We start from the raw sequence: 12,038 nt of genomic DNA on the forward strand, positions 1-12,038 counted from the left end.
TTTACCGAGCGAAATTAATATTGCAGCTCCATAGCAGGTGCAGATATGTTTCCAAGTTTCGAAGGAGGAGAGGGCAGAAGTAACCATTGGGCCACCCTCTTCTTTGCAGCCTATGGTTGCACCATAGGCGGTTCTGGTGCAGAAGCCACATGAACATCTTCAGTTTGCTAGGGGCCCAAACCTTTCAGATCAGCGTTGTGAAGCTCGATTGCGCCGTTTGCTGGCACTGGAATTTGTATGCTGAGCTGGTGGTGTAGCAGCCATCCCGTGCCCCGATCCATCTGATCCGGTCTGTCTCATTAGCGTCGACTGATAGGACTTTTTTGGATGGAACTCGAGAAGTATGAGCTCTGATCATTGGTGTGTTTTGCGTGGATCGTCGTTGCCATGGCAGGCCAGCTGCATGGAGGCTTGCGTGGATCACTGCATCAAGAACCTCGGAGCCGCCGCACCCTGCCGGCAAGATCAACTGATTGATGCGTGTCAAGATGGTGGTCACAAACAACAGAGTTTTCATCAGTGATCCACGCAACGATTGCATGGACTGTTACTTACGCAATGATCTACTATATACAATAAAACAAAATAAATTGGTTCCTGCTCCGCTCTTACTTAGTAACCGGCCAGGCAAGTTTTTCCTTAGATTGGTTGTCAGCCGATCGCTCGCTCGTTTCCTCTCTTTCTCTCTCGCTCTGATGAACAAGGGTAGACTCTTGAGGTTTTGCGCAGCGAATGCCTTACTGCTTTTCTCTCTTTCTCGTTCTCTTATTCAGTTGGATGGAAACGGGGCCGGCCAATGCGCACGCCACTACCCGCATAGAACGAACGTGCCATCCCACGCTCGCGGACACGGCGTGCTCACCGTGGCCACCTCCTGAACTAGTCGCACTCGGGCATGCGCAAGTCGCGGCCTCGTGCCTTATTTCTTATGGAAAGAAAAAAACGGACCGGGGAAACCAATCCGGGCTAGCTAACAATTCAGGGTTTATCTGACATTGGTCTGACTTGTTTGGTCCATCTATACAGTATATTTGGCCTTTTCTCTTCCCCTGTTTTCAGATTTCAAAAAGCAGACACTATACCACCGCTTAATCCCATCCGTCGAAATTTCATGCATCGATCGACACAGAATAATAGACGTGATTGTGACTTGTGTGACTACTTTAACCATCTCCAGTGTGGCTTCCAAAACATGTGTGGCGAACTTAGCTTCCAACCAAACAGGCCCACAAATCATGGTGTTAGAAAGTTACATACTCCAAGTGACCTGAGCTAGTAAGTAGGAACAAAAATTTGCAGTACCGGTCCTTAGTTTCAAACAAATTGTAATAAAAACTCTTAGTTTCTCTGCAAACCTTAGGAGATAATCCAGTGCCATTCTTTGCATTAGAGATAATAAGATCAGCGATTATGTTGGACCACTAAAAAACAGAGGAGGCAGAAGCATTCATTCAAAGTGTCAAATGTATTCTCTGAAACAAAAAAGGGTTTCACAGGTACAAAAACTCTGCGACTAGTTTTGTGTTATACCACTAATTGTGTAGTAACTGAACAAACTGAATTTTTGTAAGGAAAACAGTTATCCTAATTGAATGAAGATAATCTCAATGGACAATGCAGACTTGCAGTTTCCATCGGTTAGCTTCAACTTACCAGGATTTCAACCTACACTGAAAGTTAAATTAGGACTGGCCCATGCGGAAGCCCCCAAGCTCACTGCTGCTACACTAAACAAAAAACTAATGCATTGCTGAATGTAAACCGCAGCTTCACAAAAACTTAACCAGGGACAGCCTTTTCTCAGAGAACTAACCCATACTACGCTGCAGTTCGAGAATAAGAAGAAATCAAAAAGGTAGGGTGACAACTAGTTGCGCTCCTGAGTAGCTCACACACTGGTCTATGTTACTTTCAGGCTTTCAGAGAATCACAATAATATGGGGTTTCAGCTGCCGTTCTTCGCTTATTGTTGCAACATTACAGACATTTTCAGCTATTGGTATCAAGTCTAGTTCTCTGGTTTGCTGATCAGTTGAACATCCATCAGGCTGCCCAGTTGGTGTCAAAATAGATCTGAACACATGCATTCTCGGAACAGGATAAAAAATCTATGTAAAATGTACAATGCCTGCAAGGCAAGAATATGTAAAGACTTTACTTTACCCCATTACAAACAGCAACACCTGCCAACTGTGTCACAAACATTTATAAGCTGGGAAGATCTTTGCAGCAACGATGAGCTGCAAAGCACATCCTCTACAAATTTTATTTCTGCATTAATGCCCAGAAATACAAGGAACAAACTACAAATGCAACTAGTTTAAGGGGCTCAAGCATAGACACATGGGAGCATTAGAAAATATATGAAATGTTACTTTCATACCTAGTTGTAAGCCGCATCGTGCAACAACTCGACAAACCGTGCCTTGCCCAGGACATTACATTGCAAAATTAACAAAGCTTACATAGAACAATGATGCATGCTAATATGACCAACGGTCCAATTGCAGGAGCTAAATTCAGCAGTTGGCAAAAACTTCCATGTCCGATAATTAAGCACCAGATTGCACTTTTAAGAAGCAATACAAGAGAAAAACAAGTGATCAATCACAATAGAAGCATTAGGTTGATACCAAGTAGGAGTACTGAGTAAGACAGCAAACAGTAGTTCCACTAAAGTTGATCTAACCTAGGATCAACCTGTTTCTTACCCGAAGGCATATCGAAAATAACAAAGCAAAAGACTAGAGACTAATTAGGAGCAATTACTTAGCAAAAGCATAGTGTTGTCGGTTGGTCATCGAGATCCCCCGAGTTGAACGAAGACCTGCCAGCATCTTACTGAATCTGTTGCAAGGCCAGTTGAGACTCCGGGATGTTGATGGTGTAGCTGGAGAGAAGGTGGATGATCGTCGAAGGACGGTCAGCGACGAGGACAAACTGTTTGCCCCGCTTCACGAACTCTGCAGCTTCAGAGATCCTCTCTACTTTTCTGTCCTTGATGTTGCACTTGCAGATATGAGCCGATGAACCCAGAATGTCGGTATAGTAGACACAGTTTGCCTCGATGCCTGGGAACTTGTCAGCATCGATGGCCAGGGACCTCTGGTGACCAATGAAGATGGCATAGTTGTTGATGCTGTCCAAAGCCACAAGCTTACCTATCTCGTTTTTGAAAACATAGATTGATCCCTCTACATTAGTGACGAACATATGTCTAGCCAAACCCACTGGAAAAAACATGATGTCGACTGCCACCAAGAAACTGTATAAACTAGCAGTGGACTTCATGGGGTCTTTTGTATCATCTGCGGAGACACCACCTAAGGTCGTCTTCCGCAAGAAACGGTAAGTTTCTTGCTTCGGCTCATGGACGAAGAACCTAATACTGTTGTGGCCAGCCCAGTAAACCTTGCGAGATGCGTCGCAGAACAAGGTGAGCTTGACCCAAGAGCTGCCAATGAAGACGACATCAGCGGATCCCACGTCGGGGGCCACGGGCGCTACGAAACGGATGACGACGCCCGTGAGAGGGTTGAGGACGCGGGCCGCGTGAGGAGGGCTTTTCTTGGCCAGGACGAAGTAGCCGCTGCGAGTGGTGGCGACGATGGAGTGATCGCTGAGCGGCGGGAGCTTCTTGCGGAGGAAGCGGCCGGTGTCGGCATTTAGCAGGAGCATCGCTTCTCCTTGGCTGTGGAAGATGTCGTCGAGGACGATCCAGCGGCGCAGGCGGAAGCGGGGATCTGAGGCGGCGCTCCTGGTCCTGGGGTCATCGGTAGCGGCGCGCCAGCCGGAGCAGACGGCGCGGTAGTCCATGTAGCAGTCGAGGTCGTTGGTGGCCAGGAGGCAGTCGGCGACGCGGCGGACGAGGTCGGGCGGGAGGGCGGGCCAGCCTGCGTCCGGAAGGAGCGGCGGGTCTTCCAGACGAGCCGGGCCCTCCTTCTTCCTCTTCTTCGCAGGCGGGGGAACAGGGGCGGCCATGGCTTGGGGGTGGGGGGAGACGGCTGCTGGTGTAGTTGGGGCGGCGGGTGGAGAAGAGAGTGAGGCGCCGGCGGCGGCCGATTTGGGGAGGAATCAGAGAGATTGAGGGCTATCCCGCTGTGTGCTACACTGCTAGCGAGGAGGACAGGAAAAATGTGTTTTTCTTTTCTTTTGGTAGCCCGATAGCCCGCGTGCCTGGCCCGTGTGTGGGCCTGGCCCGACACGTTTATAATCGAGCCTTGCAGTTATTTGATCCAAGGAAACTTGTATTTTTTTTTTCCGGTCAAACGAGGGGTTCTCTTTATTTAATCGGAATTGTTTTACACTCTTTTGACATAGCAGACAAAAGGTCATCAAGACCTGAATTAAGCCAAACAGCAGTATGCTGATCAATACTCCCCATCTGCGCAGCGCCATTGCTGCGTTTGCGGATGTGCTCTATCCTATGGGTTCTCCCCTCATGCAAAAGGCGTTTCGTCTCTCCTACCAGGAACGCCAGCACTGACCTATCCGTCGCAGGTTCCAGCAGGCCTGGAGACAGTCAAAAGCTCAACGATGATAGACTTGTCCTTCGCTGGATAGCCAGCTCCACTCCTTCGCGGCATGCCGCCAGCTCCGCATCAAGCTGGGATGCACACGTCCGTAGAAATCTACGCAAGGAAAAGATAATGGCCCCTGTATCGTTTTGCAGAAGCATGCCCGCGCCGCCCATGCTTTCTTCTTGCTTGAAGGCCCCGTCGACATTTAACTTTTCTGAGCCGGATGGTGGTAAACACCAGGGTCCCTCCACCTGCTCCCCCACCTTCCTGGCCACAGTACTCAGCTTTGACAACTTGCTAACAATGTCCACCACCATCTTTCCTTTGCTGAAGTCTACCTTTGGGTTCTGCTTGATACAAATGAGTGACTCAGTGTAGCTACTGAGAAATCGCCTTGAACTTTCACTGGTTGGCGCCAGCTTGTGATGAGTGACTTCGTTGGTTCGCCTCGTCACCGGTGGCCTTAGGGCCATGGTGACGCGGTGGATCCTGACCCTTGTCGGCGGGAGGGTTTTGTTTTTAGGTGTTTCTTCTAGTTTTGTTGGGGTTTTTGTCCTGCTCGGGAAGACGAGATGACGGCGCCTCCCTGAAGCTGGAATAAGATTCTCCCCGCCTAGGCCCATCCAGGTGGCGCGTCTAGCATCGTCGGTGAGCGTGTGAAGGTGTGTCTCCAGCGGATTTCTCCTTGGTCGATTTGCTCGGATCTGGTCGTAGTTTGTCTATATTCATGTGTCTTCAAGTTATATCATGCCGATCAACGCTACTCTTCAATGGCGGAAGTTGTTGTTCTGGTGCGCTGGTCCTATGGGGTCTTAGCATGATGACTTTTCGACTGTCTACGACAACAAGTTTTGCCTGGCTCCAACGAGAGGGAGGGGTGATGACGGGGCGGCACGCCTTCGACTTGCTTCAGTCCTTATAGTCATCACTAGTTGGTCTAAGAACCTAGATGCATTTTTTGTTATTTTTTATATTCATTTTAGTGTCATGATTTATGATGAATAAAACAAAAGTTTTTGAAAAAACAAACAAAAGGAAAACATTGTCTGGATATGGAGACGGACATAGCCTCTGTCCAATCTCTTTCCCTTCATCATCAAATCTCTACTCCTATAAAAGATGGCGCCTGTTCAGCCGTCCGATCAGCGTGCAAGGGGTTGTTGGATCAAAAACAGGCAGTAGTGAGCGTGACAGCTTCAGCGCAGCGCCAGTGTGCAGCCCCCGCGGAGCTCCAACCAAGCATCAACGGCGTCCGGTGAGCTCCATTGCAACCCGACTGCGCTCCAATGCAGCACCAACGCTCCGGCGGAGCTCCATTGCAACTCCGGCGAGCTCGAACGCAACACCAAGGCTCCGACGAAGCTCCATTGCAACTCCGGCCGAGCTCCATTGCAGCCCCAATGAAGCTTTAACGGGCTCCGTGGTGCTTCACTGCAGCTCCGACGCGCTTCATTGCATCCCCGACGGAGCTTCGACAACCCGGAGAGCGCTCCATATTGCAGCTCCGCCGCCGGCGACTTGCAGCAACCAGCAACACCGCCCCGACGTTGCGCCGCAACTCTATGGCCATGGACGAGTTGCTGCGTCGCAACACCGATGGGTCGTCGACGAGCGGCCGCCCACCCCTGCGTGTTGCGTCGCCCCCTCGGGGTTGCAGCACCGCGGCGGTGGCACTTGGCGGAGATGCGCGGGGGGAAGGGGGGAGTCGCCAGTCGCCTCGCACCTGGGCGGGTTTGCCGGCGTCCGCCATGGGAGCCTATCTCCTTTCTCGCGTGTGACAACACAGAGATGGGGGAAAGGGGAAAAGCAATGGGGGAGAACGTGTGGAGAAGATTGGGTTCGAAGAGATAAGGCCGGCTTGGGAGCGGTGGATGGGCCCAGAAGACACGTGTCCAGCAGCGCGCGGGACTTACATTTGTTTGTTTTCATCCGGAAGAAACACAAACGTTTTCCATAAAAGATTTAGTTGATGATGATGATGTGTCTGTCATCTGCCATCTCTGACCATTAGATCTGCATCTAACGACTGTGAGGTAAGCTGTGGCATTTTTGCAACAAGGCCCCACTTTTCTGCTCTAATTTGCAGAAAACCCTTTGTATCTTGAAAACCATGGAGAATATATTTGAGTAAAACCTAATACAAGTATATATATACACACACAACAAACCTAAAGTGTTTTTTTTTTTCAAATTTGTGAACATGTATTTTTTTTTTTAGAAAGTGAACATGTATTATTCTACTTTAGATTCGTTGCAGGGCACGAACACATTGCTAGTCATAAAAAAATGGATAGTCTCTTCCTTCCTTGAAGCAACGACGTACGGAGCCGCGTAGACCCCAATTTTCCGAGAAGGAACAGCGAAACATTCCCACGCCCTGCATCTGCCTGACTAGTGGACCCAGCTGGTAGGCCTCCGTTCGCATTGCTCCTCCCCAGTCACCACTCCCCACTCGCCTTCCTCCCGCGAAAACCCTACCTCCGGAGGCGAGATGAAGGGCGGCGACATCGAGGCGGGCGGCGACGTCGAGGCGGGCACCGCGGCGCCGTACCCCGGGACGACGGAGAGCCCCGAGCTGCGCTGGGCGCTCATCCGGAAGATCTACGTCGTCCTCTGCCTGCAGCTTCTCCTCACCGCCGTCGTCGCGGTCGTCGTCGTCAAGGTCCGCGCCATCCCGCACTTCTTCGTCTCCTCCTACGCCGGCCTCGGGCTCTACATCTCCATTCTCATCTTCCCCTTCATCGGTGAGGCCTCAAACCATTTCTCTCCTCCATCGTCTTTGTTACGAATTTGTGATCCAATTGCAGTTTTGCAGGGAGGGTTTTCTCTTTTTGGTAAAAGAAACAGAGCATGTATGTACAGGGGCTGTACAAAATTAAATTGCAACATACAACAAGTGCATTTTAAGTGCCCCAAAACAAATACTGCGATGCACAATTATCGGAAGTCTCGCACCCGGCTTGGGAGATCTGAATTAGATTTTCGTTTTGCTCTGTGAACTGCTAGCCACTGAGCTATCTTTCTTGAATTTACGCCTGCAAGCATAAAGACTTGGAGTGATTGCCCTGAAAATAGAAGGTCGTTCTGTGTATTCCAAATGGCCCAAGACGCAAGCAGTGTGAAATTCGGACGAATTTATACACGATACCGCTAGTTGTATGCGTGCGATTTCATTATGGCTTTCCCTTTGCATTCTTTGTGCAGAGCTATGGATTACAACTTCTGATTTTTTCAGGAACGTCCCATGCACTCTTAATTTTGCTTTACTACTGTAGAATGGGATGTGTGAATTGCAGCTGGGAGTATAATCTGTTACTGATGAAACGCTTGTCAATTTTTTGTATGCAGTAATGTTCCCGTTGCACTTCTACCGCCAGAAGCACCCAGTCAACCTGCTGCTGCTTGGCGTCTTCACAGTGGCCATCAGCTTCTCTGTCGGCTTGACATGTGCCTTCACTAGCGGTAATTGTCTTCCCACCACGTATTCTCTCTGCTCCTGTTGTCAGCTCCTAGCTTGTTCTTGAGTCACTCTGCTCTGCTGCTTATGTAAATCAGCATCCTTTAATGCCCCTCTCATTGTGTTAATTCATTACATATACATGGCTAGTAGATATTTTTGTACTATTGGCTAGCTTGTTAGTCACCATGTGCGGCAATTGGTAGTTTCCTACTGATATTGTGAAGCATTTTGTTTGCGTGTGACTGTAGTTGATGCATTTTCCTAGTCTGTGTTGAGGGCAAATTGTAGCTGTTGGTCACCATTTATGATTGATATGCTTGTCTGAGTTAGAAGCATCTGTAGTACTGCCAGCTAGCAGAATTACCTTTTTACTTTGTTTTGCAAATTTCAGCTGTTACTTTTTGATTTAGAAATTGGCAAACAGTAACCTTTGCTTTTCATAGAACATTAGTTGGATCTTGTATATTTGTTTACTGTTTCTTCCGGCCACTATTTGTTGTAAGATACACAGTGTTGTGATAGTATCAATTTCATCTAAAGGGCCGATTTGTCCAATAATATGCGAGCCGACCTGCCCAAGTTGACATGGTTTTGGCAAGGGCGTGGTTTAGGTTGCAGGACTAGCTTAAACTTGTATCAAAATAGAAAGGATTTTCAGTTGATATATCATTACTAGTGTTGTGACAAGACAATAGATGCTTCATGCATGTGCTGGTTAATACATAATCTTTCGATTTAGACAAAGTTATATTGACACGCACTCTGTAATCTGTCCTCCATTTGTGTTTGCGTCAGCATTCACCACCGCATTTTGGGGTGGTACCAATTCCAAGGTTCTTTCTATCTTGTACTACATCACAGGAGGTTGCTGATAGTTTGCTTCTTCAATGCATCACTGCCATTTACTTCAGATTTTAGAATGCACGTGCTTTATTGTCTAGTCAAATTTACATGATAGTTTCTTTGGTAAAGAGATGTATGCGATGATAAGAAAGCAATTAGTTCATTCAGTAGTCCTGCTCTTATATATATACATACATATTTGCTTACTGTTAGTATGATGTGTGTGTGTTTTCTACTTTGTCGGTATGATGGGTTTTCTTTGATAAAGAACCACCGCTAAAATAGTCCACTATGTGCGCAGGCAAGGTCATTTTGGAGGCTGGGATTCTTACAATCGTGGTTGTCTTGAGCCTCACTGCTTACACCTTCTGGGCTGCAAGGAGGGGCAAGGACTTTAGCTTCCTTGGTCCTTTCCTATTTGCTTCTCTGATGATTTTGCTCGTCTTTGGGTTCATTCAGGTCAGATGCCGTCCGTTCCCTTCTCTAGTTAGGTGTGTCGCCCATTTATCTATCAGTCTTCTCTATTCTACAATACACATACTGATCATGACTTCTGTTTGCAGATCTTCTTCCCGCTGGGCAAGCTCTCTCACATGATCTATGGCGCGCTGGCAGCACTCATCTTCAGTGGCTACATTGTCTATGACACGGGCAGCATCATCATGCGTTACAAGTATGACGAGTATGTCTGGGCTGCCGTCACGCTCTACCTTGACATCATCAATCTGTTCCTGGGCCTGCTGACTCTGTTTAGGGCGTGTGACAACTAGGCACGTCTTCCTGCCCCTGCTCTCTCGTGCTTCAAATCCCGTCGACGAATTTGGTATCCTGATGAGTCCTTGACATGAAGAATTGTATAGTCTGGTCTGTCTCGCTGGCACGGTGAAAATGTTGCTTACTTTAGTTCAGTTGATCCCTAGTATAGAGGAAACATAAGAAAACCGTGCGTCGGTTCTATTCTATGGATGATGGATGTGATGTTGTATTTAGGGGGTCTTTGACATGCTGAATTGGTGGTGCTGCGTTTCTGATTTCATTTGTGTAGCCGTGTGGCTTCTGGACGAGGGCAATATTGCTTCCTGGCTCATATGAATTGGTCTCTTGGCCTGCCTAGTGGGTGGCGTTTCTCATCATAATAAGACGCCATGCAAAAGTCCACTCTTTTGCATCATAGTTAGGTTGATTCATTTTTCTAATGAAAAATGCAAATGGTGCCTAAAGATAGCAAAATTAAATATATGTATTGATTAAGTTTCCCAAACCTTCTCTAGTAGTCATGACAAGAAATGTACACTATATTGGATTGCTATTCTTACAAGCTGCTTCAAAAGGTACTACTAGTTATGAATTGTTCGAAGAGTGCACGAAGAGAAATTAAGACATGAGAACTGCCAATGTGAGGTTGTAATTGTCACCATCAAGGATAAAATATAGGATCGATTGTCACCATCAAGGATAAAATATAGGATCGAAACCATCGCTCATGTGACATGTACATAGGCTCATTACAGCCCTCTTGCAATGAATTGTGCATGACACACACATCATGGTAGATCTACCCTTTTCAAAGAAAAGCACAACAACACGGTTGCCACTTCTTGAGAGACTTTTTCACGTCCTAATTTATCCATAATAAGACCTCATGCGAATTTTCACTTTTCTGGACCATATTTTGGGTTTTTTTTTTATATTTATGTTATGAAAAAAATGCAAATGGTGCCTAAATACAACAAGTTTTTTTTATAGAAAGATTTCAATATCCATTTGGGGTTGCTTCTTGTGCAGATTGCACATGCTGGGGTGGACGTGCCCACTTTTTGGCACAATACAACAAGTTGATTTGTACATCATTTACACATATAAAATTCGTATAACAACATAAAAGATGCATTTCAATAATGTTTCTGAAAGTATAGACAAAGATTTACGAAAGTGCTTGCATATTTTATGAAATCCCACCAATTTCTAAAAGTTCGTCATTATCGCTCCGTCAATACTCCCAACCACTCTTCTGCCTCCCTCTCTTCTCCCCTAGATCTTGCACCATCCTGATGGCGTATGGTTCCATTTCTGGCAAACTCTGAAGCGGGAACGTCCGCAAACCTTCTCCGCGTACCCTAAAACCTAACCATAATGACCAGGTGTTCTCCCCCTCCTGCCCCACCCAACGCCCTCTAATATTTGGAGGTGCGTATAAATTTCTACATGTTGTTCATTTTGTCCTCTTGATGTAATTACATCTATGGTTACTTGTGCAAGAATTCCAACTTTGGATTTGTATTATGGTATGAACTGCGAGTCATTCTATCTAGGGTTATGGTTAAGTTTCCATGTTCTTATTAAAATTACTGTACTAATGACTTATTATGTTTTGAGGAATGTATGATTATTTCTTATTTACACATAGCATGTTCTAGTTTATCCAATCTAGAAGCATGTCTCATTCTACCGGAGACAATACACGATTATTTATTGATACTTTGTATTTATGGATTCTTTGATAACTTATACATATATATTCATGTCAATGATGAATGTGCAAATTAGCAAGTTGTCATTGATATTCAGCTACCGCCACAAAATGAACACATGTATATGAGCGGGTAATGTTAGAGACCATGAAGGAGAAGACTGCTTGAATACCCGAATGTATGAAGAAACATTGTCTTGGTAATGCTGGTCTACTAGATTTTGCCTCTATAGCACATTCTTTTGTGTATGGTGGTGTACAATAGGATGTTGAGATAGATAAAGATTCAAAGGAGGTATTTGATTTCTATGAGATTAAAATAGCCAAATAGGTCTGTTGGAAACTCTTCTCATTAGATCCAGATTTATTGTGTATTGTATTACTAGCCTTGCTAAATCATTGTTTCGAACTTTATCTCAGCGAGTGAATTCCAACAACACTACAAAAAAATACACTTCCGTGATGATACGTGTTTGTCACAGTAGGTCGCGTTTTTTGTCATGCATGTACATCCATGATGATTTTATGACAGAATCAAGATAGTCATACATGTGCTGTCGTAGAAGTGTTCTATGACATTACCAAAATTATCATCACGGAAGTGTCCACTTCCATGACGATAAATCGCGCGTCACAGAAGTGCTTTCGTCAAGGGTGACCGACACGTGGCATCCACCGTAACGGAACGCCGTTAAGCTATCGGGTCCGGTTTTGGATCCGATAACCCGTTAACAGCCCGGACCAA

The 12,038-nt window shown here is 46.3% G+C and overlaps 2 protein-coding genes across 2 annotated transcripts; one reads left to right on the top strand and one right to left on the bottom strand.

The window, feature by feature from the left end:
• Positions 1-2,600: 2,600 nt before the first annotated feature.
• Positions 2,601-6,006, bottom strand: LOC109733500 (uncharacterized). Its single transcript, XM_020292724.4, has one exon. It carries the CDS (start codon positions 3,979-3,981, stop codon positions 2,839-2,841), a length of 1,143 nt encoding a protein of 380 aa, XP_020148313.1. The 5' UTR covers positions 3,982-6,006; the 3' UTR covers positions 2,601-2,838.
• A 931-nt stretch (positions 6,007-6,937) lies between these two features.
• LOC109733488 (protein LIFEGUARD 2) lies at positions 6,938-9,910 on the top strand. The gene is made up of 4 exons (XM_020292712.4): positions 6,938-7,264; positions 7,869-7,982; positions 9,125-9,282; positions 9,387-9,910. The coding sequence occupies exons 1-4, from the start codon at positions 7,012-7,014 to the stop codon at positions 9,591-9,593; spliced, it is 732 nt and encodes a 243-aa protein (XP_020148301.1). The 5' UTR covers positions 6,938-7,011; the 3' UTR covers positions 9,594-9,910.
• The last annotated feature ends 2,128 nt before the right edge of the window (positions 9,911-12,038 follow it).

Source organism: Aegilops tauschii, chromosome 3 (assembly GCF_002575655.3).
Source record: "Aegilops tauschii subsp. strangulata cultivar AL8/78 chromosome 3, Aet v6.0, whole genome shotgun sequence".
In the NCBI taxonomy this organism is placed as follows: Eukaryota; Viridiplantae; Streptophyta; class Magnoliopsida; order Poales; family Poaceae; genus Aegilops; species Aegilops tauschii.